The sequence below is a fragment of the Kogia breviceps genome, chromosome 19 (assembly GCF_026419965.1).
Source record: "Kogia breviceps isolate mKogBre1 chromosome 19, mKogBre1 haplotype 1, whole genome shotgun sequence".
In the NCBI taxonomy this organism is placed as follows: Eukaryota; Metazoa; Chordata; class Mammalia; order Artiodactyla; family Physeteridae; genus Kogia; species Kogia breviceps.
In genome coordinates, this window is record NC_081328.1 from 19,758,343 (window position 1) to 19,782,063 (window position 23,721).

Genomic DNA, 23,721 nt, shown 5'->3' on the forward strand with positions numbered 1-23,721 from the left:
ATGCCTGAAGGAAGAGACCCCATCCCCCGGCTTCAGACCTGGATGGAGGACCATATCACGTTCCCCTATCAGACTGGTATCTCCTTGACTCCAGCAACGGTATCCCATCAGACAGATTCTCCAGATCTGGGTTTGCATCCTCTGCCTCTCTCCATACCCCTGACTCTGCCAACACACCCCACTGTCAGGCCAGGAAAAGAAGGAGTCTCCCAAGTTTCTATGATGTTATTCCCTTCCCCAGCCCCAGCTCTCTCACACACATACAGAACATCCAGGAGCTACAGCCAGCTCTTGCCCGAGTTCTGCTTTCTACAGGACTTCACACCATGTCCTCTGCTTCTTGGAGCTAAAACAATGAGCTGGAAGTCGGTGGGGTGGGGAGCAAGGGTGAGGAAGGACAGGGATAGAACAGAAAGAGAAAACAGAGATGGAAATAAACATAATGCTTTAAGTGTTTTCTGTGGGCCAGGTAAAGTCTGGTACTGCACTGCCATCTCTGACTTACAGATACAGAGACTGACAGTCAGAAAGATAATATGCTAAAGCTCAGAGAGATAATATGATAATAGCTTTTATGTTTATGTGGTAGAGCTGGGATTTGACCCCAGTCTATTGGGGGCCAAAGTTGCTCTCTATCCCCTTTAATACCTTCCCAAGAGAAAAGGTACTGTTTGGGGGTGCTTTTGGAAGCTCTAGAAAAGGCAACTATTCTGGGGTGGAACCCTATGGGCAGGTGGGGTTCTAGCCCCACCCCCTCATAATCCAACAGAGGCCCTAGAGACCTGACCAAGTTCTGTGGGAACTCCCTCTCATTCCCAGTGCCTGGTCAAGGGAAGAGGGCAGCACAGCTTTGGGAAGAATGGATAAACATGGTGAGTGGGGCCGGAGGACAGGGTCTCTTGACTCCAGGGTGGACCAATCAACCCATCACCATGGCAACCCCAGAGTAGAAGCCCAGCCTTTTCTCAGTTACCCATCCATGTACAAGCCCTCTTCTCTCTCTTTCCTGAATATTCTTGACATCTGCTCTCTCATCTTCATCTGCTGCTGTTCGGATCTTTGTCTTCTCTGGCCTGGACCACTGTAATGACTCCTAAGTAGGTCTCTCTCTGTCTCCTTCTGTCAGAGGGAACATCCTAAAGGACGGCTCTGAGCACATCCCTGTGTCAAAACGTTCAGTGTCTCCCCACTGCTGAAGGGCAAAGTCCAAACTCCATAGTCTGGCCCCCCAAGTCCCAGCCTTCCTTTCCAATTCCTTATCCTCCCCAAATGTTCCCAGCACCCCTTTCTGGCTGTGCACTACGTCTGGCCTTTCACAACCAGAAGGCTCCTTCATGTGTTTTCCTAAATAAAAGTACAGTGGACCTTGGGAATTCCCTGGCTGTCCAGTGGTTAGGACTCTGGGCTTCCACTTCAGGGGGTACGGGTTCGATCCCTGGTCGGGGAACTAAGATCCCACATGCCGTGCGGTATGGCCAAAAAAAAAAAAAAAAAAAGTACAGTGGATCTTGGTTCTCCACATTTAGCAATACCAAGAACTGGCAGAATGTTTGAAACAACTTTTCTTGAAAGGTTTCAAAAGTCTTGAAATTCAGAGGCCCCTTTGTTACCTACCACGTCACCGACCTGCGAGGGCGGGAAGTTGAAGGGGCATGATGTATGAAGAGGTTGGCCCGGTGGCTACGTGCAATTGGTGCTCAATACATGTGGGCTGGAACACTAGCTTTATTATCATTCCGCTTTGTCTCCAACCTCTTTAAACATGATGGGCAGGGATCAATAGAAAAATTTCTAGACCTTTCCAGGGCAAACCCCAGGAATTGTGTCTTCCCTGCCCTCCTCCTCCTTTTTTTCATTACAAGTCTAGCTTCCCAGATCCAGCAGACAGCAGGGCACATGGTGGGGCTGGGTCAGTGTTTAATGAGTGAGTGGTGGACACCTAGCGGCAGAGACCGGGTTACTCTCACATCAGTCCAGGAACTTCCCGCCTGCCAGGACTGCCGCTTGGGGTTGTGGAGTTTGTGTCCTGAACACCAGCAAGGGGACAGTTGTGGCTGAAATCCAGCTGGCAGTTCGGGTCAAGCCTAGAAGGAGGAATAGATGCCTTTTCCTAATTGGCTCCCCCCTAGGGCAGCCTTTTCCTAATAGGTCTGCCTATGGGGTGGGAGGGCAAGAAAACTTCTATTTAGTCCGCTTATAAGGGGCACTTTTCCTGTTTTGCTCGTCGGAGGCGTTCATTTCTAACAGTGCAAAGGCCCACCTGCCTGCCCACCCCGCCGCAGGTGTTGCTGGGCTTTCTTAAGGTAAGGCCCACTTTGAAGACGGAAATCCCGTTCCATCCAGAAAACAAAATATAAACCACCTATTAAAATTCCAATCAGTGCACTTAATGTTTATTGACAGCCTGCACAGAGATCAGTCCCCACCCCGGAGCCAATTAGAAGGAAGGTGGTGATGAACCGCCTTCTCTTCCGGGTTCACAAGGCTCATTGCACCTGTTTGTTGATGGCTTCCCGCCGCCCCTGAGCCAGGCGCTTCAAACACACTCGATCTGATACCTGCCTTACAGTAACCCTTGAGATAGGCACTACTTTTCCCCCATTTTACAGATAGGGAAACGGAGGTGACAGAAGCGACGTGACTTGCCCCGAGTCTTCAGCTAGGAAGTGCGGGGACCTAGGAACCAAGCCCTCCTTTGCCCGGGAAATCCTGCACACTCTGTAACCCTCTCCTGGAATCCTGCTGGCTCCGGGCATCTCGTGCGCACCGTCCTTCGAACGCCTGCCTATTTTTTTTGGAGGCGGGGGGCGGGAGGTCGGGCTGTGGGCAACAGTCAGGGTACCCAGGCCCTTCACTGACCTCCTCCCCGCTCCCGCAGGCGTGAAGACCCCCTTGTGGAGGAAGGAGCTGGAGCAGCCCGGGACCAGGGAGGCGGAGGCGGAGGCGGAGGCCGCGGCCGCGGAGGAGGGGTCGGAGGAGGACGAGGAGGAGAGGCCACGGGAGGAGCGCACGGCCGAGGGCGGGGCGGAAGGCGGGGAGGCGGAGAGCGGGGAGGGCTGGGAGCGGGGCTCCGTGTCGTACTATCCGCTGCGCCGGAAGTCCAGCACCCAGCAGGTGGCGCTGCTGCGGCGAGCGGACAGCGGCTTCTGGGGCTGGTTCAGTCCCTTTGCGCTGCTCGGAGGTCTGGCAGCTCCCGCTAACAGGTGAGGGCGCGCCGCTCGGCGGGGGCGGGATGCACTGGCGCCAGGGTCCCGGGCGGGAGCCGGCGGCGCCGTGCCCTGAGCGCCTCGGCCCCCGCCCGCAGGAAGCGGATCCCCCCGGAGGAGCCGTGCGTGCTGGAGACGCGGCGGCGGCGGCGGCTGCGCGGCGGGGGCTGCGCGCGCTGCGAGATCCTTTTCTGCAAAAAGTGCAGGAACCTGCACAGCTCGCCGAGCTACGTGGCGCACTGCGTTCTGGAGCACCCGGATCTGCGGGAGGCGGGGGCTTCTGCAGGCGCGGGGGCTGCCGTAGGCCTTTGAACGCCCCCCAATCCCCGGCCTCTGTGGCCCTCCATCCTCGCCTGACTCCAAATTCCCCGCCACCCTCACCTCTCCCCAGACGCGGAGCGCTCTCCAGCACGTGCCTGAGAGCCGCCTTGCCGGAGCGCTCCGCTCCGAGCAGCCCAGCAGGCCCACCGCTGATGACCGGCCCCACCTGTCATCAATGCGGAGCCCAACATCACCTGGAGCTCCATTCCTCCAACAGAGCCTCCCGAGGGCCCCCGCGCCCGGGTCAGCACGCAGTGCCCACCGCCCACATGACTGGCGCCCCCTGGTACAGCCTCACGCTCATCTCTGGGGTATTTCACGTCCTTCGGGCCCGGTGAGAAGAGGCGTCGCCTAGAGAAAATAACCCGTCTGGGAAACTTGCCCCTTCCCTCAAATCATTCAATAAAGCCCCTAATCAAAGTGTCAGGGGCTTCCCTGGTGGCGCAGTGGTTGAGAGTCCGCCTGCTGATGCAGGGGACACAGGTTCGTGCCCCGGTCCGGGAAGATCCCACATACCGCGGAGCGGCTGGGTCCGTGAGCCATGGCCGCTGAGCCTGCGCGTCCGGAGTCTGTGCTCCGCAACGGGAGAGGCCACAACAGTGAGAGGCCCACGTACAGCAAAAAAACGAGACAAAACAAAACAACAACAAAAAAAGTGTCAGTGCCTTGAGGTGGGGCGTGGGATAAAGATCGACCCTCCTCCCCTTCCCCCGGGTTCAAGCCAGAGGGAAAAGGGCAGGCGGAGAGCCTCCTCCCTGCAACTCCCCCCGGACGGGGCGAAGCAAAGCACTTGCAGCCAAGGGCAGTGAAGGGCCATTCTTCCCACTGCGCAGAGAAGAAAATGAAGCTGCGGGGCCAGGAATGCCCACTGGCAGCTAAAGCTGGACGGACCTTCCTCCCCTCCCGCGGGAAGCCCGGTCTGGCTGAGGTCAGTGTGTGTGCAGAGGAGGCACTGGCAGGTGTGCAGGGGGCAGGACTAGAGAACCAGCCCCAGAAGCCGCTGAGACAGAAGACTGGGAGGCCAGGGAGCTGGGTCCTTCTCCAGGAATCCCAGCTATTCTTGGGCGGCCAGTGGGAGCTCCTGGAATGCTTCGTGTGTGGCCAGGAGAATGGGGCCATTGTGAGTACGAAGCTCTCCCGGCTTGCAGAGCCCCCAGCGACTGCAGCTGTGCAGACCTCCAGAGAGGCCCCTGTCCTCCTCCTACCACACAGGGTCCTTCATCTGGCCTGGGGGATGAGGTGGGCGAAGGATATTTTGATTTTTGAGGAGAGAGGCAGGGCCCCTCTCCCCATCACAACTACACACACGCACAACTCACTGGTCCCGGCTTTGACCAGAAGAACAAGGTTGCGGCCTCCCTAGCATCCATACCCACCTGCTCTCACTAGAAATGTGTCCAAGGAAGGCTGCTTCCCCCCTCCAGGCCCACCAGCTGGGAGCACCTCTTTATTCCAGTCTTCCCCCCAACCCCTGAAAGAAACAGGGCCTAGTAAGCCTGCATCAGTCTCCTTCTTGTTCTGGGTCCTGACACCCCTGAGGTTGGAGACCCTTGTACTCAATCCATCCAGTCTTTCTGGGGGTGGGGCCTCTGGTTAAATAAGACACAATTCTCCAAGGACTGAGCCAGGAGGTCCTGAGGGGAAGGGACAGTCTTGCAAAGTGGTCCCAACTTCTCCATTGAGTTTTGCATCCTTCCTGGTTGCCCAGTGCTGTGGCCTCATGGACAGGAACTGCACCTTTAGGGGAAGAAACAAAATCCCCAAGGCCTGGGGAGGAATGGGTCTTTGGGGAAAGGGCCGTGGGGTCTGGGATCCTTTTTGGCTTCTCGTTGAATTGATCCCACAAAGATCAATGTCTTGACAGCACAAAGACATTCTCCAGGGAACAAATGCAGATGAACTTTCCTGCCCGGACTTCTGCAGGGAGGCTCAGAGGCTTCCAGACAGGGTCTGCCCTTGGGGCTGCGGATACACGTTGGCCACGAGAGCGCCAGCAATTCACTAAGAGGTGGGGGCATCTTCAGAACAGGGTGCCCCCCGAGTTGGCATGCCAGCAGCCCATCCAGGGCAGCTCTGTGGCCCAGCGGCCCGAGGCCGTTGCTCGAAGTTTGGCCTGGTCGAGGTGCCAGTAGCGGTCGTCTCTGAAGAAGATGATAGAGCCGTCGGGCCTGGGCAGGGCGCCGCTGACCTCCTCAGGGACACCGCCCCAGTCCTGCAGGCCTCGGGGGTAGTAGGGCTCCACCTGCAGCCCCCCTCGGGCCAGCACGTAGTAGCGGGCGCCCTTGAAGAGGATGAGGCGACTCAGAGGAGGGAAGAAGAGGGCAGCATCCGGGTGGGGGGGCAGCCCCCCTGCCCTGCACAGCTGTGGGGAGCCCCACACTGGCTTGGGGCCCTGGAACCTCCAGCATCGACTCCCTGTGGGACATCGGCAGAGCCAGCGTGAGTTGGTGCGCTCGCCCTTTGGTCCTCTACCCCACCTTTGTGCCCCCTTATTCCTACTCCCCTTCATGTTGGAGCCCAAGGTGGTCAGTATTCGTGATAATCAAAATAGATCAGTTGTAAACAGTAGAGGAGGGACTCTTGTGGCCTCCACTTCCAGCAGGTGTCCGCAGAGGGCAGGTTGCTCTGAGGGAACCTCCCCACCCCAGGCAGGAAGCGTGTGCCCTCCCAGGTGAGTGCTAGACTTCAGGGAAGTCCAGGGGCTTTCTCCACGGCCATTACTACCAACAGTTCTGTGAGGGCAGGGATTTTTGTTTCGATCACTACTGTATCCCAACACCTCCAGCCGAGTTTGTAGACGGCACTCAATATTGGTTGAATCAATGAATGAACACAATTTTCTCATGTAATATACTGCACATTCCTCAGACATCGTGTTCTTTTAATCCTCCTTCCCCAGCAAACCTGAGGGATTATTTTCCCCGTTCAACAAATTCAAGCTCCAAGAGTTAAGTGACAGGGCCCAGACTCACACAGCCAGGATTCCAAGGAAGGTTTGTCCTTCTGCTGTCTTGCAGAGCTCAGAGCCATCCTCTGCTTCCCTCTAGACTCTTCTCTGAAACTCTCCAACCTGCTCTCTCTCTGGGACAAGCGTGACACCTGTGCCCCCCAATCCATCACTAAAGGAATCTCCTGGGAGAGTTCCTGGGGCCACAGGTTCAGAATGGAATTGAGACTCCTCCCCTCTTTTGACCTTGGGCAGACTCCTCCCCTCTCTAGGCGTCAATTTTCTCATCTGCCCCACAGGACTGGTACCTTTGAAGAAGTAGAAGTCTCCATCCTCCAATGACACCACGGCCGCCTCAATATGGGGGGGCAGCCCTGCCCACCTTTTCTGTAGTGGGTGGGGCTCTGAGACGTTGCCATCAGCTGTCACCTCCCAGAACTGGTTCCCTTGAAATATGTATAGTCGATGTTGCCCATCTGCCCAGAGACAAGAGAAAGCTGAGTGACCATCAGCCTCCTGCCTTCTTTCCAGGGAAGGTGCTTCCCTAGAACCCAGCTTCCCAAACTGATGCGAGAGGATGCAGCAGAGAGGATACAGCATGCGTAGCTGGGGCAGAGGGGAAAGTGCAGGAGGAAGCAGCGTTTTGCTTGGCGTGGGCTTGCTACCCTGCAGAATGCTTGTGACTTGGGATTTCTGGATTTTATAATTCCTCCCCCAACCTTGTACTCCAGCTCTGGAGACCCCTGGAGATGTGGAGGAGGAGGGAAGAAGGAAGCAAGGAACCGGCGGGACCATCTTACCTACAGTGATTGCATCGAAGGAAGAGTGGCAATATTTAGGACCTCGGGTTTCAGGGCGCCTTCCTTGGAGTCTGTGGGGGTCCCAGGCCTCAAAGTCCGTGAACAGCTTTCCTGGGAGCTGGATGGCCCCTGAGCCGCCCTGGGGCTTCCCTTCACAGGGAAGGAGGGAAGCAGGAGAGAACACACACTGGTTGGGGGTGTGTTGAGGGCTCGAGATCTCCCCCTTGGTTCATTTCATTATCCGACAGGAGGGGCAGGGAAGGAGGGCAGGGGTGGGGGGTTAAGAGTTGTCCTTGGTTGTTAGTGTTAACCATAGCACCAAACTCAGAAGTCCTCTTTCCTGCCGAACGGTCTGGAAAAGGGTAAAATCGGAGTAGGGGAACCAAACAAGGGTTTGGAACTAAAAAGGGCAGAGGGGCCTCTTCCCTGAGTCCTGGACAATGCAGATGGCATGAGGGCAGAGTTCAGGGGCCTGGGCTGTGATAATTACAGCAGTTATAATAATGACATCACTATACTTCACTTATGAGAATGAGGCAGAGTCCAACAAGCTCAGAATTTGGCACCAGCTCCTGAATCCTGGTCTGCACCTTCCTAGCTGGGTGACCTTGGACAAGTTATCTAACGTCTCTGAGCCCCATTCTCCTCATTTGTGGATAAAAAGATACCTCATGGGTGTGTTAAGTGTCTGGCCCATGGTAGACACTCGTGAAATAACAGCTATTATTATTACCTTTGTGGAGGTCTCTTAGGCTACAAAGCATGTTAATATCCACCAGAACAACAGCCCTGGGAGGTAAGCAGGGCCTCAATTATTATCCCTCCCCTTTTTTTTTCCCTCCAGAAGATAAAACCGAGGGCTCTAAAAGGGGAAGTGCTTTGCCCAAGAGCAACTGCTAACCCGGATGGAATGGTGACTTGATCCTACGGATCCTGGCCCTGCCCACCACACCAGGTACTCAGGGTCACAGCCCCGGGGTCCACATAAATCTCTGGGAAGCACCAGTCAGTTCATTCTGTGGGAGAAGACCTTGTCTAAGTCCACCGCCAGGCAGAGGCCCAGGCTTGGGGGAAAAGTGGGCATCAGCTCACGGAGAGGGAAATGTTGGGGGAGAGCCACTGGAGCTGTGGGAGCAGGGATGAGGGCTCTGGGGTCTGGGTGTGATCGAGGACTGGGTCTGGGTGATGGGGCAGGGATACGAGAGGAATTGCGCTGCCCTGGTTGGGCAGGAATCAGCAACTGGAACGCAGAGGAGGGCTGTGCCCAGGAATTGGTTGGGATGATAGAGGCCAGGCATGCGAGTGAAGCACAGCAGGAGATGAGGTTTCTCAAGATTTGAGGGGAGCCCGAAGCTTCAGCATCGGGAATGACCAGTGATGGGGAGGCCAGCTTCCTGCGCTTAGGATGGGGGATCCTATTTGAAGAGCCGGTGTCCGAGCCCTGGGGATCCCGGGGCGCAGGGGACAGGGGAGAGCGCAGTGGCGAGCGCGCCGGGGGCTCACCATACAGGCTCTGCACGGCCAGCACGTCGTCCCAGCTGAGCAGCGCGTCGCGGCCCAGCCTCTTGTAGTAGGGCGCCATGAGCGCGCGCGGCGCGGCCGAGTGGGTCAGGCCGAGCGTGTGGCCGATCTCATGCGCCAGCACCACGAACAGGTTGCGCCCGCGGCGGCGGCTCAGGGACCAGCGCTCGTCGCGGTCGAAGTGCGCTTCGCCGCGGCGGGGGAGGAAGGCGTGCGCCAGGGCGCCGCCTACAGGCGGCGAGGAGGTCAGGCGGAGCCGCCGCCCGCGACACCCCCCAACTTCCCACCGCCCGGCGCAAATGCCATTGGCGTGTGTATGGCTGCGTTTTTGATGAGTAATTTCCCTCCGAATTAAGTCTGGCAGAAGCTGAAGTGTGGTACAATGGACAGATGACTAGGCTATGGGCCCTGGAAGCCTTAAGAGGGAGCGTGGTGTACAAAGAGCACGGGGCCAAACTGCCTAGCTTCCAAATCCCGGTTTTATCCCTTTACTAGCTGTGTGACCTTGGACAGATAGCTTAACCTCTCTGTGTCTTAGCTTTTATCTGAAAAATGGGCATGTTGATAAGGGAGTTGCTCCTCACGGGGTTGTTCTGAGTATTAAAAAGGGATGTGTGTACTTGTGTATGTTACATGTAATACTTAGTGTCTACCGCAGGTAATAACCGTTACTTACTTTCGAAGAGATCTAGGAGTAGGGACAGTGGTTACCCCCGAAGGGGGCTTAATGAGACTTCTGGGGTGTTGGTAATGTTGTTTCTTGATCTGGGTGCTTAGTGTGTTTATGGGTAGGTATAGCTTATTTATTAATAAGTACATATAGGGGGGACTACTTCCCTGGCGGCACAGTGGTTAAGAATCTGCCTGCCAATGCAGGGGACACGGGTTCGAGCCCTGGTCCGGGAAGATCCCACATGCCGCGGAGCAACTAAGCCCGTGCGCCACAACTACTGAGCCTGAGCTCTAGAGCCCGCAAGCCACAGCTACTGAGCCCACGTGCCACAACTACTGAAGCCCGCGTGCCTAGAACCCGTGCTCAGCAACAAGAGAAGCCACTGAAATAAGAAGCCCGTGCACGGCAACGAAGAGTAGCCCCCGCTCACCGCAACTAGAGGAAGCCTGTGTGCAGCAACGAAGACCCAATGCAGCCAAAAATCAATAAATTTATAAAAAAAAAAAAAAAAGGAGAGAGAGAGAGAAGCGTATGTAGGGGACTTCCCTGGCAGTCCTGTGGTTAGGACTCTGCACTTCTACTGCACGGGGCACGGATTGGATTCCTGGTCAGAAAACTAAGATCCCGCATGCCACGCGGTGGGGGAAAAAAAAAAAAAAACCAAAGTATATACATTCTTGCGTTCTTTCACTCTTGCCTTCCCTCTGCCAGGGCCCTGTGTTGGTCTCTACTTCCTGCTTGTAATAGGAGCCAGCAGAGGGAGATGGGCTGGATCAGTGATTCTCAAGCTGGTAGTGGGCCCCAGATGCAATTTTGCAGTTTCTAGGGTCCTACCCCCTCACGATTCACTTTCTGCAGGAATCAGCAAACAGCACTGCAATCATGCTGGCCTCGAAGCCCACTGAAGGTCCTTCTGGCGTTGCCTTCTTGGAGCCCAGGCCAGAGAGGACTGACAAAAGTTGGGAGGCAGCTGGGGCTTCCCTGGTGGCGCAGTGGTTGAGAGTCCGCCTGCCAATGCAGGGGAACACGGGTTCGTGCCCCGGTCCGGGAGGATCCCACATGCTGCGGAGCGGCTGGGCCCGTGAGCCGTGGCCGCTGAGCCTGCGCGTTCGGAGCCTGTGCTCCGCAACGGGAGAGGCCACAACAGTGAGAGGCCCGTGTACCGCAAAAAAAAAAAAAGTTGGGAGGCTGCCTTTAAAGGGAGGCTCCTGGAGCATGGAGAGCTGGCTATTTGTAGGAGGAATACATGCTTCTAATTTTGAATATGCCCCAAGCTGTTTCGAGACATGTAAGCCCTTTCTGTTTAACCCTCACAATAATCCTGGGAGGCAGATGGGCGGGTTTCGAAGGGAGAAGACATAAACTCAGACAAAACACCTCTCTCAAATCAGAGAGCTGACTCCCAGTCCAGTGCTGTCTTAGTGACCAGACTCCGCCTGGGGACCTGGGTATGGATATCAATGTCTCATGAAACGCTTCCCTGGTGGTGCAGTGGTTGAGAATCTGCCTGTGAATGCAGGGGACACGGGTTCGAGCCCTGGTCTGGGAAGATCCCACATGCCGCGGAGCGGCTGGGCCCGTGAGCCGTGGCCGCTGAGCCTGCGCGTCCGGAGTCTGTGCTCCGCAACAGGAGAGGCCACAACAGTGAGAGGCCCGCGTACCGAAAAAAAAAAAAAAAGTCTCCTGAAGATATCGTGGGCGAAGTGAGTTACGTGCAAGCACGTGTGTCTGCTACATGTGGATTCTCGAAGAACCTAAATCTCTCCCAGTCCTACCCTGGGTCTCAGCAGCAGGTCTTGGAAGTGGGCTTTGCTCTGAGTGGGCTTGATGGAAAGCAGGAGAGTGCAGGGGAGGTGGGGCCCAGGTACCCAGGCGACACAAGGGCTTAAGTCCCCACCCTGAAGGGGTCTGATCAGGTCTCCTCGCCTCACTAGTGGGGAGGAGATGTACAGATGGCCCGCATTCAGGTTGTGAAGGCTAGTGCTGGGCAGGAGGGGAGGAGAGCGGTTTATATTGCAGCCGTAAGCCTTTAGGTCGGGGGCAAACAGGAGAACGGTCTGGGCTGTGCGTGTGTGAAGCAGGTGGCAGGGAGAGGGTAGAATGCCTCTTGCCCTGTGGCAGTGACTGTGCAGTGGGTGGTGGGAGGGCGGGAGTGGGGTTGTGGTGGCCTCTGGGTGTTTTTAGAGCCTTGGTCTGGAGAACATCCACTCCTGGAGAACAAGATATGCACAGGCCCGACTAGAGATAATACTCTTTAGAATTTGCAAAGCACTTTCCATGGAGAACCTCATGTGACCATCCCCTCAGCCATGAGGCAGGGACCCTAATAGGGCGGGGACCACTGTCCCCATTCTACAGATGGGAAGACTGAAGGTTCTTCAGAGGGGGCTGCAGCTTGGCCAAGGCCAAAGGGGGAGTGAAGCCTCTACTGCCCTCCCCAGACTGCCTCTCCTAGTTGGGTTTCCCTCCTGCCGTGTGGGAGAGAGGCTCTGTGTCAGCACCTGGGCCATCGAAGGCGTTGCTCAGCCCGTCGTTGTGGTCCCCTTGGAAGAAGGCGAGGCGGATGTCAGCGGGGCCTGTGGCCGGGGCCTCCCAGAACTCCAGCGCCGAGACGTTGCTCCACAGCTGGAAGGCGGCACGCACGGCCCCCCGAACTGCCGGCTCAGGCAGGTGCTGGGGCCAGTTCACCAGGCGGTAGGAGAGATGCCGCTTGTACCACTTGTTGCCTGCCACCCAGAGAGGCTGCATCAGTGACACCTGCTGCAGAGCCTGGGGCTGCTCCCTGCGGAGCCTTTTGATGGGGAGCTAGGTCCTCCTCCAGGAAGTCCCTGGTGTGATGGAGGAAACACAGCCCAGATGGGAAGACCCCTGTGTGGCTGTGGAGACACTGCTCTCAGACTGGCAAGACCAAGCTTGTCCTGCACGGTCCCTAGTCCATTGGCTCGAGCTGGGGAGGTCCCAGTACGACAGGGGGTGAGCAGCCCCTACCCAGGAAGAGTCCCCAACCTGAAGGAGTCTCGGGTCTGGGGCCATCTTCCCTACAATCTGGGCTGAGCTCGAAAACCGTGCTTTGTCTCTTGCTGGCAGCGAATTCCAGCCCCTGCCTACCGTGTGGTGGGGGAGCCCCGGGGGCCACAGCCATGACTGCCCTCTCCCCCCTCCTCCTCTCCACCCCTCACACCCTCCTGCCGGCTCCCTTTTCCGAGCCCTGGGCCTGCTGCTGACCAGAGACCACAAGGCCCATTTCTTCGAGGTCCTTCTCTGACCCCTGGCCCTCCCCCTCACTTCCTCAGGGACTCTGCAGAGCTCTGAGGTGAAAACAAATAAGAACAAAGGGCGTGTTTGTCACTGACCGAGAGAAATTTTTCCATCTCCGCGTAGTTAAGAGTTCCTATTCCTTTGCCTCCAACTGCAGTTCCTCCCTGAGGCCTGAGACTCTGGCCTCTTGCCTGAGCCCCAGGTCAACCGTGTCCCTCTGTAGCTCGCCTTGCACCCAGGACCAGCGTGCTCAGAAGGTCCAGATGCCAGAGTTTTTTGTGGGCTCTTTCTGAGCCCTGCAAGCTCAGGGGCTGAAACTGTGGAAGACGCACAGCTCTGGAGGCAGGACTCCCGGAGCACCCGAGAAGCATGCTGCCTTTGGGTCTCAGTTTCCCAAATGGACCAGAGTCCCTGGAGCATGGGTGATGAGTGGGCAGGGCAGGCCCCGCTGTGCTAGGGGGCCAGGCCAGAGGACAGGGCCCCCTCTCCCCTTGGGGGGCAGGCGGAGGTTCAGATCTCCTGCCTTTTTGTCCTGGGGGTACCCTGGCCTGAACCAGGTAGAAGGAGTGATGTCATGGACGTTTGGCCTTCGCCTTCTCCATCTCTCTGCTCTAGTTTGCTGAAATTGAGGCCAGGAGGAAGGGCCTCAGAACGAGTGAGTGGCGGGGCTAGGCCCTGAGCCCAGGCCCCGACACCAAATCCAGTGCGCCGGCCACTGTACCACACAGATAAGCAGGCCCGTTTGCTAAGACTCAAGGCTTATAAATTTGCCTAAACATCGCTCCTCTGGGTCAAAGCAGGGGCTCTGCGCAAGCTGAAATTCTCCTGAATTCTCCAGCTGGCAGAAGAGCTGAGCACACTTTCCCTCCGCCTCCATCCTCCATGAAAGTGGGGTTAGGGGTTTCCCTTCTCTCACCCCTTTGGGCCTGGCAGCCACACAACCCCTCCCAGCCAGTGGCCAGCCCTCAGGGAGGGAAAGGGAAGGATTCTGAGGAAGGCAGAGGAGGAAGGCCTGGAGGGAGGCCAGAGGCTCCGCCTGAGGAGGGTTCACGAGGTACCAGTAACACTTCTCATTGAATCGTAAGTTTCACCAGGCACAGGGCAGACTGGCGCTGGGCTCTTTCACACCCTGCTATAGGTGACCAACTCTCAGACTCTTCCCCCCCCCAAAAACCTTCAAGCTTCTAGAAAAGTGTGAGGCAGCTCTTTCTGCCTCTTTGCAGCTAGGGAGGCCCCTCACTCCATGGGCAGGAAGTGGGGAGGCTAGGGAGGACAGATAGGACTGGTATTGAGAGACTAATTTTCTTTGAGAGCAGAGCTGGATGGGGGGGTCCTTAGTGGGGCTGCCGGTGAGAAAGGAACCACCTGGCCAGCAGCCTGAGCCCTCGTCCCTGTCTTCTTGGAGGTCTGTGTCCTTGGAGCAGCCTGGCCACTTCAGGCCCCCATCCCAAACTCCTGGCCGGGCAGGGCTGGTTTCCATGGCAACCCTCGGGCCACAGCAGCACCTGGCACTGCACCCACCAGACCCTTGCTCCAAAATTCAAAAGAGAAGAGGGAAGGAAAAGGAGATGGGGAAGGGCAGAGAGCTAGACTCCTTGCCTGGGGGCGGGGGGACCCTGGAATCCTGACTCCCAACAGGCAACTCATACTGTGGCGAGAACGTGGGTTGAAATCCCAGTCCCTTTGCTTACAAACTCGCGTATCAAATTATAGACTCTCTCCAAGCCTCAGTTTCCTTACTTGCAAAGTGGGGTCGGTAAGACTCATCTCCTGGTAAAAGTGAAATAGCAAATGAAAAGGCAGCACAAAGCTGCCTGGCATGTGGTGGGTGCTCAATAAATATCCCTGCTCCTTCGTGTTCCATCCCAGATACACCCCCCCCTCCCCGCCCCGGGGCTCCCCACCTCCACCAGCTGTGTGAGGGAGCAGGGACATTGAAGATCAGCCCTGCAGGCACAGAGTCCGGAGCTGTGCTTGGAATGAGGTTGCCAGATTTAGCGAATGAAAATACGGAATGCCTAGTTCAATGTGAGTTTCAGATAAACAACAGATACTTCTTGTAGTATAAGTATGTGAAAACAGAACAGTTAAGTTGTTCATCTGAAATTCAAATTTAACTGGGCATCCTGTATTTTATCTGCCAAACCTGGAACCCAATTTCATCGGTATAGCATTTACCCACATAATGGAAAGTCACTGGCCTAGAAATCCACATCATGTTTTGAGCACCTACCCATGTTCTGGGTCTTTTCACATCCAGCAATCACTCAGGCCTCCCAGTGAAAAGAAGGCTGTGCCACGCTCTGGCTACGTGGCCCTGGGAAAGTTGCGCAAGCTCTCTGTCCCTCATTTTCCCCATCTGTAAATGAGGATAATAATGGTACCCATCTCATTGGGTTGTTATTGGATTAAATGAGTTCATCCATTTAGAACCATGCTTGGCATGGTCATAAAGGCTCAGTGTGTATTAAATGTTATTATTACATTTTCTTTCCTAAGGCATAGGAAGTGCTTGGTGCCTGCCAAGCTCACAGCTCTTTTCTAGGGAATGTCTTCCCACCCAGCAGGTAAAGAATTCAAGCTGCTGTGGTTCATGTTGTGAATAAGAGAGAAATTCTCTGTCTAGTCTGGCCACTGCTGTCTGGACCAGGGGTCAGTGTCAGATAACGAGATAGAGAGGGAGGTGCCTTAGCATGAATCTCTGTCCAAAAGGGATGCTCTGAATTGGATAGTGACAAACGGAGCCGATCAGTTCCTCCCTTAGGGCATGAGAAGAAGAGATGCTGCCTGGAGGAAGCATCCCTCTTGCTCAGGTCATGTCCTGAGTGCCCAGGAAGTATCGTCTCAGTTCTCTGGGACACCGACTCTAGGCTGGAAGTGTCACTGTTGAGACTCTCTGGGGCTGCCCCATTTCCCACCATATTCTCACAACAAGCCCTTCCCCTTAGTAATCAGCGCCTCTCCTTTGCAACCTGAACAAGCTGTTTCCGGTGAGGAAACAGAGGGAAGTGACATGGCCCAGGTCACATAGCTAAACTCAGAGCTCCGGATCCAGAGGTGCTGCCCCAGTTCACAGTGCTCCTCCATTCTACCTTGCCTTTCCCCTCTGCTGTCCAGAAACACTGGGGGATGCAGAACATGTTGATACCAAGGACATCTTGACCCCAGAGTCTGGACCCCATCGCTCCTCCTTGTTTTACCAGAATGCGGTCAGGCAGTACTGGGGACCCAGAGTGGCTGGATGTGTAGACACAGTGGAACTGGATTGGCAAGTACCTGGAAACAGACATCCTCCAACAGCTGAGGGGAACAGCTTACAATTTCCTTACGAATTAGCTAAGAAATAAAAACAGCGTGCCACTTGTTCTGTTCATAATGGGTATTGTCAGCCAAAGTAGTTAATGCAAATTAAAAGAGGCAATGGCCCTAAGTGCTCACAGTAAAATGAATGAGATGAGAACCTGACTGAGCAACCCCGTCTTGTTGGAAATCTTGAAAACTGAGCAGAGAAAACTAGACTTAGTACAAACAAGATGTTAAAATTACACACAGTTAGGGCTTCCCTGGTGGTGCGGTGGTTAAGAATCTACCTGCTAATGCAGGGGACACAGGTTCGAGCCCTGGTCCGGGAAGATCCCACATGCCGCAGAGCAACTAAACCTGTGTGCCACAACTACTGAGCCTGAGCTCTAGAGCCCGCGAGCCACAACTACTGAGCCCGCGTGCCGCAACTACTGAAGCCCGCGTGCCTAGAGCCCATGCTCTGCAGCAAGAGAAGCCACTGTAATGAGAAGGCCGTGCGCCACAATGAAGAGGAGACCCGCTGGCCGCAACTAGAGAAAGCCCGCGTGCAGCAACAAAGGCCCAACGCAGCCAAAAATAAATAAAAATAAAATAAATAAATTAAAAACAAATTACACACAGTTAAACTTGTTACTGATGAAGAATTGACAGAAGAATCAAATCTTCATAAATCGTAGATCTGTAACATCTGATCCTGGAAGATTGGATTTGGACAAAGAAGGAGGAAGTGGAGGAGGGGAAGGGAAGGAAAAACCTAAAACTACACAAGGAAGATCACAATGGCAGAAACTGTAATGTGAAAATGTCCAGAATAAGCAAATCTGCAGAGTCAGAAAGGAGATTGATTCGTGGTTGCCTGGGGCTGGGAAGAGGGAGGGTGGGGGTGACTGTTTCATTTGGGGCATGGGGTTTCTTCTTGAGGTGATGAAAACGTTCTGGAATTAGACTGTGGTGATGGGCGCACAATGCTGTGAATATACTAAAAATCACTGAGTTGTGCACTTTAAGTGGGTAAATTTTATGGTATGTGAATTGTATTTCCATAGCGCTGTTAAAAAATGCGCCGCGGTCAAAATAAAATTGATTGATGAATCACATCTTTGTTGAATAATTCTTATGAAAAACGAATCGATTCAGATGAAAATGACTTCAGTCAAATATAAAAGAAAATGTTGGCAATGGTTTAACTGCCCTACATAGCAAATTGATCGAGGCAATAAGTGGGCTTGATGGGGTTTGCTCTGGAAAATACTTGCACAATGAAAATGTATCAATTTAGGGACTTCCCTGGTGGCGCAGTGGTTAGGAGTCCGCCTGCCAGTGCAGCGGACACGGGTTCGAGCCCCGGTCCGGGAAGATCCCACATGCCATGGTGCAACAAAGCCCGTACACCACAACTACTGAGCCTGAGCTCTAGAGCCCATGAGACACAACTACTGAGCCCCCGTGCTGTAACTACTGAAGCCCGCAGGCCTAGAGCCCATGCTCCGCGACAAGAGAAGCCACCACAGTGAGAAGCCCGTGCACCGCAACGAAGAGTAGCCCCCGCTCGCCACAGCTAAAGAAAGCCCATGTCCAGCAATGAAGACCCAACGCAGCCAAAAAATAAATAAATATTTTTAAATGAAAAAATAAAGTTAAAAAAAGAAGAAAATTCATGGACTTCCCTGGTGGCTCAGTGGTTAAGAACCCGCCTGCCAGTGCAGGGGACACGGGTTCGAGCCCTGGTCCGGGAAGATTCCACATGCCGCGGTGCAACTAAGTTCATGAGCCACAACTGCTGAGCCCGCGCGCCAAAAAAAAAAAAAAAAAAAAAGAAAATTCATCAGTTTAGGCATACTTCTGACTTAAATATCTGTTCACAAACATGGTCCCTGGGTTGAGAGGTCCTATTCACCCACCCTAGGGGGAGCGAGGTTATTCACAGAGCCCAGTCCGAGGATGAGACGTATTTTTCTGGCCACGGGGCTTCAGGACACTGGGGAATCCCAGCCCAGCTAGATTTTAACAGTGCTCACCTTGCCTGGCAAAGCGTTTCTTACGCCTCATTTCGGCCCGACGTCCAGTAAATAGGGCACTGACTCTCTCGGTCCAGGCCACCTGGCTGTCGGTATCTGCCACCCCACAGCGGGGCTGCGTCATCTGGCGCAGCGTGGCGGGGTCCAGCATCCCACTCGTGGGCAGCTGGGACACCCACTGGAACTCCCTGTTAGGAGGAATTGAGATAAAGGGCCACCGTGCGAGGCTGGCGGGTGGGGATGAATGCAGAGAGCTTCCCTGGAGACAGCAGGATGCTGGGGGCGAAAGGGAGGGAGCAATGGAGTGTGACCCCCCTGGGCACACGTGGGAGACCAGCCTTCTAGGAGGAGGGAGGGGGTGACCGGAGCTTGGCACGCCAGCACCACCAAGTCCTCCACATCCCTCTGTCTTACCTGAGGGCATTGCTGAATCGCGTGGAGGCGGGACTACTGGGGGCGGGTTCACTGAGATATCCGTACTTCTCCAGGAAGGCCTGGGGGAGAGAGAAAGGTCAACTTTCCCACGGTGTGGCGCCCTTTCCCCTCCCTGGGTCTCCGAGGGTCCGTGTCACATACATCGAGCCCAGGCTCATCCCTTTTCCCAACAAGGTCTGTGAGCTATAGCAGAAAGAGTCCTGGCATCAAAGTCAGAACCTGGACTCAGTTCCAGGCCAACAACAGATCAGCTGGATATAGTTCTTGGAAGCCAGTGGAAAGAAGTGTGTGACTCCTTGCCCATCCCTAGCAGCAGTCCTACCCTTCAGCGGAAGTGTGCACTCGGCTCCCCGCTTGCCCTTCTCATTCATAAAGCCCCACCAATGGATTAAAAAAATCACCTCGACTGCTGAATTCTTATAGAGACACCCATCGACTCTTCATTTTCACCCCTCCTTGCTGTGTTACCTATCCAGAAATAATTTCCTGTCTTCCTTGTTCTCTTCTTTGCTGTATTTCTTAACTCAGATCAACTCCAGTCATAGCTGCTGCGCCAAGGAAAAGGCGCAAGTTGGGAATGAAACCAGACACTAAGAGCCAGGACCGGCAAGCCCCTAAACCTTTGCAAGTGTCCCGCCTCCTTTTTGTGGATTTTGTTATATCTGTCTCCAGAGACCTCCACATCCTCTTCTCAATAAAGCCACTTTCCATAAGGAACCCTTATTCTAGACAAACTCTTTCCAAGTCCATTTTATTGTTTTCCTGTGCGAACTTATTAGTGTTTCAGCACTATTGTTTTCTTCTTTCCCTTTGCATAGGTACACCATTTGGGGATGCATAATGGATTAAAGGAGTTCTAGGGGTTTAATCTGGAAGACTCTTTACTGCTCAAAATAGTGTGGCATCATAGAATAGCCACAGGTCTTGGAATCAAGAATCTGTTCCCAACCATGACTCTGCTGGGTGGCCAGAGACAAACTACTTAACCTTTCTGAGCCTCCATTTCTTCACTCACAATGTGAGAACAGAAATAACCCCACAGGATTCTCAGAAGGATTAAATATAGCAATGCACATCTAGCATAGTTGTCTGGTATATAGTCAATGCTCAATAAACAGTTGATCAGGTTGATTTACCTTAGTGGGAAAATTAACAAGAGACTTTTGGAATGCAACCCATCTATAAGACGGGAAGTGCTTTGAACAAGGCAGTTACACCTCTGTTATTCTAGGTGCTTTATCTCAGACTTGCCTCACCCCAGCCAGGTGCCTGGTTCTCTTCCATGCCTCTTCCCTCTCCCTTGGTGAGGATGGACAGAGTGGCTTTCTAAAGGAAGTCAGCGAATTGTTTTCTTGGAAGCAGTTTTGCTGAGTGAGTGACTTGGGAGAGACTGGGTCACAGGCTAACAAGCTGGCACTCCCTGTGCCTCTTCCCCCAAACACACCCAGCCCTTATCAGGGACTTGGCTCCGGCTCAGGAACTTGGAAGCCTTGGACAGAGGGGGAGGACAGGGGAAACTGACTAGCGGCGTCTCCTGTTTCCTGGCTGGGCTGCTGTGCCTGGTACTTTGGCAGGCAAGCTGGGTGGAGGGCAGGATGGGGGTGGAGACTTTTTTCAGGGGTCCATCAGAGGGGAAGTCCTGGGCTGACCTGTGGGTTTCAAGGCAGATCTGAATTTCTAGAAGGCAGAGTAAGCAAGTATCCAGGACACCAGCCAAGAGACACCAAAAGAATGAGTAAAAAATATGTTAAGAATTTGACACTTAATATTTCCATAAAAGCACCGAAGTGTTATAATGGGGGTTTTCAGGACTTAAGAACTCCCTTATACTCATTCTATGTTTACTATGCACATATCTTAAAACATTTTTAATTACAGGAAGGGGGCCCTTAATACCGAGGGTCCTAAAGTTCTGTTGAGTGGAGGGAGACCCACATCCCGGGGTGAGAAGGAGGCAGGGTTGAGATGCCCTCTGCTCCTGCAGCCCTCTCTAACCCTCTTCTGCGCGCGCATTTGCCCGTGCCTGTTTTCCCCTGCAAAGGTTAGAGAAACGCCCGTCTGCCTGGGAGAAAGAGCAGAGGTGTGGGGCAGGTGACAGTGTGGCAAAGGGACCCCAGGAGAAGACGCAGGATTGGGAGGGTGTCCTGTGCTCTCTCCGGGGCTCTCCGAGCTCCACCTGGGATCACCGCTGTCCCCCTTCGCGGAAGCCGTGCCCAGGCTGCTCCCCTTTGCCTCACAGTTCAAACATCAGGTTTTCTCTCTGCCCTGTCCTCAACCCATCCTCTCTCCCATGGAGCCCAGGGCTGGAGCTGCGTGGAGAGGAAGCTGGAGGGCTGTGCCCCTCCAGGGATTCACCTTGCTCAGGTCTGAAAGCTTGCGCCAACCTGCCCCACCCACTTGGTCAGGGCTGGGGCCACTTCCCTGGGGAGTCGCCTCTGCAAAGCCCTGGGGGTGGCTGTGGTGTTTGGGGAAAATGAAGACGGTTCTCCCCAGACTCAGAAAGCTGAGAGGCATCAGAACTCCGGGGGTTCTAGTCCTTCATCCGTCCTGACTTGTCCTGGGAGTGTGTGTAGAGCCCAGCCCATTCAGTGCCTGATGGAAGGGGAAATTCTGGCCATTACTGAGCAGGGCGAGACTAGCAATGAGGTGTAGCAAAATGAATCCCGGAGCTCTGAGTCACTAACCCGGCAGGGCAAGAGCACTGGACTGAGTGTCTTGAGTTTTATTCTTGGTGCTGCTGTGAACTGTGTGTCCTTAAGCAAGTCCTATGCCTCTCTGGGCCTCAGTTTCCTCTTTTATAAAATGGGGGGGTGGTGGTGGATTAGAGCTAAGATCTACTCCAGCTCCTTCTCTTATTGTAGCCTTGTTTCTGCAACTGATTAGCTATGTGAACTATGGCAAAGTTACTTAACCTCTCTGTGCCTCAAAATATAAAATGGGGGTAGGGATACTGCTTTATGTTTCTCACAGGAGTGTCGTGACAATCCAGCAAGCAGAAGCTTTGGGAAAGCTTTATGATAGTTGCTCCATTAAAAACATTATTTTTCCATTTATAGTCGCAGAGCCTCATTGCTGGAAGGGACCTTTGGTAGATTAGTCTAGGAGGGGTCAGCTTCCAGTCTCCTGTCCACAGAGTGGCTGTGACATCCTCCATATCAAAGAAGTGCAGCAGCAAAAATGAAACCAAGAATTAAAAAATTGCAAGCTCATGCAGACACCGTGTTGCTTCATTTATGATCTATTACGTCTCATATTGTGTTTCATTATGATTCTAATCTTTCTATAGTGACTCTGTGTGATTGTGTTTATCATCTGATACGGCTGTGGCATTATTAGCCAAGTCAAGACGCAGGGGATGACAGCTGACGTTCTGCCTTGGCATGTCCCATAAATAAAAATGTTTTCTGGTAATCAGGAGCACAGTGAGCTCTTGCCTATTGTAAAGCTTTTCAGGGTATCTCACCTTCTTTGAGCTTCACAATTACCTTGCAAGAACATAGGCAGGACAGGTGTTGTTATTGCCATTTTAAAGATGAGGAAGGGGCTTCCCTGGTGGTGCAGTGGTTGAGAATCTGCCTGCCAATGCAGGGGACACGGGTTCAAGCCCTGGTCTGGGAAGATCCCACATGCCGCCGAGCAACTGGGCCCGTGAGCCACAACTACTGAGCCTGCGCATCTGGAGCCGGTGCTCCGCAACAAGAGAAGCCACCATAGTGAGAGGCCCGCGCACCACGATGAAGAGTGGCCCCCGCTTGCCACAACTAGAGAAAGCCCTCGCACAGAAACGAAGACCCAACAGAGCCAAAAAATGAAAAAATATATAAATAAATAAATTTAAAATAAAAAAATGAAAAGATATCCTAGGGCACGTGTATTTTTAAAAAATCTTAAAAAAAAAAAGATGAGGAAGGTAAATCTCAAGGGAGTATAGTGTCTCATACTTGAATCTAAATCCTCTGACACCTATCCCAGGATGTTTTATTTCACATTTAAGCAAGTGACTCAGAGGCTTTAAAACCGAAGGAGCAGGGTCCAAGCTGCTCTCACCACGGGGAGATGGCTCTCAAATATAAAAGGTAAAACTGGGGGTGCTTCTAGCTGGATTCCTTCTGTCTCCTCCACGAGCAGGCCCAGGGGTGGAGCAGAGGGAAAAACCTGCTCAGGCAGGGGACTCCAAAGAGGCTAGGATCACATCTCCCATGACAACCCACAGGGGCCCTCTGACAAGCCACAGGCATTCAATAGCACCCAAGTATGTTCTTCACAAAGACAAACATCTGCTTCCAGAATGTATTGCTTTTGCTCTCTGACTTCTGGAACCTACTCAAGTTCTCAGGGCAGTGGGACAAGCTCCACCCCTTTCCTTTATTTTGGGCAAAGACCTCCCCTTCCCTTCTGTCTGATTCCCTTCCTCTTCTCCTCCTTTCCCTTGTCCCTGGTCCCATATTCACAAAGTTCTGTCTAGGTATAACTTAGATACCTCTTACTGCAATCCCCGTGCCTTCTTTCATTTTCCATCCTTAAGGAAGTCGGAAAACATTAGCTGGCTAGTCTCCATCCAGATGCCATCTTGTATTTTTTTTCTAATGCCAAATAACCAGACTGTATGGACCCACGGTCCTCACTGGGTGTGGGGTGAAGTTTAAGGCAAAAAAATAATGCCCTAACCAAGATTGTGTTTAGGAGGAGTTGTCCAACACTCTCTCCCTTCTATGTTCCTGTTTCCACCATCCAGCTTTCACTATTAATAGATTTCTTGGTTTTCAGACTGGCTTGGCAATTGCTTTTCCAACAACTTGTGGTCCTCTGGGCACTTCAGAGCCTTGTCTGCACCCTATGAATCACTGAGCTGAGCTCTTGGGAAAGGCTTCCATGCCTGGGCTTCTGGGTTTCTGACTCACACAAAATAAAATGAATGGATCTGTGGTATGGGAAACAGACACTGCACCTGGTGGTGGATACTCCACAGAAGCTCCAGTGTCTCCCTGGAGAAACAAACTACCCAGCTTCCTGTTGCACTGGCACACTGGGAATTGCCGTGCAGATATGCATGATTACTGAGTGGAAGGCAGGTCCTGGACACATTGCCAGGTTGTGCTAAAGAAGGTCCAAGCAATGCATGGTAGATAGATCTCTCGGGACAGTCCGTGTTGCCCCAAAACAGGATAGGGCCTGGCTGGGGATGAACAGGAGGGGGGCCAGGATGATGATGTCATTCATTAACTCTCAATCTTGCAAC

The 23,721-nt window shown here is 53.7% G+C and overlaps 2 protein-coding genes across 7 annotated transcripts in view; one reads left to right on the forward strand and one right to left on the reverse strand.

The window, feature by feature from the left end:
- On the forward strand, positions 1–4,309 carry C19H17orf50 (chromosome 19 C17orf50 homolog). The gene is made up of 3 exons (XM_059047474.2): positions 1–76; positions 2,879–3,203; positions 3,305–4,309. The coding sequence occupies exons 1-3, from the start codon at positions 1–3 to the stop codon at positions 3,516–3,518; spliced, it is 615 nt and encodes a 204-aa protein (XP_058903457.2). The 3' UTR covers positions 3,519–4,309.
- MMP28 (matrix metallopeptidase 28) overlaps positions 2,366–23,721 on the reverse strand; it is a 25,637-nt gene continuing 4,281 nt past the window's right edge. The window contains exons 2-10 of one of the 6 annotated variants that reach the window (XR_010838106.1): positions 18,462–18,541; positions 18,048–18,235; positions 11,970–12,194; positions 8,778–9,023; positions 7,275–7,424; positions 6,783–6,950; positions 4,904–5,942; positions 4,044–4,096; positions 2,366–3,878 (exon numbers count right to left, since the gene is read on the reverse strand). Coding sequence is in view for 2 of the 6 variants with exons in the window: in XM_059048646.2 (XP_058904629.1) it covers positions 5,548–5,942; positions 6,783–6,950; positions 7,275–7,424; positions 8,778–9,023; positions 11,970–12,194; positions 18,048–18,235; positions 18,462–18,541 (1,452 nt within the window). In the remaining 4 variants the exon portion in view is untranslated. Of the gene's footprint in view, positions 5,943–6,782; positions 6,951–7,274; positions 7,425–8,777; positions 9,024–11,969; positions 12,195–18,047; positions 18,236–18,461; positions 18,542–23,721 lie in introns of all 6 variants that reach the window. The other 5 variants (XR_010838107.1, XR_010838104.1, XR_010838105.1 and 2 more) reach the window with 5 other exon arrangements.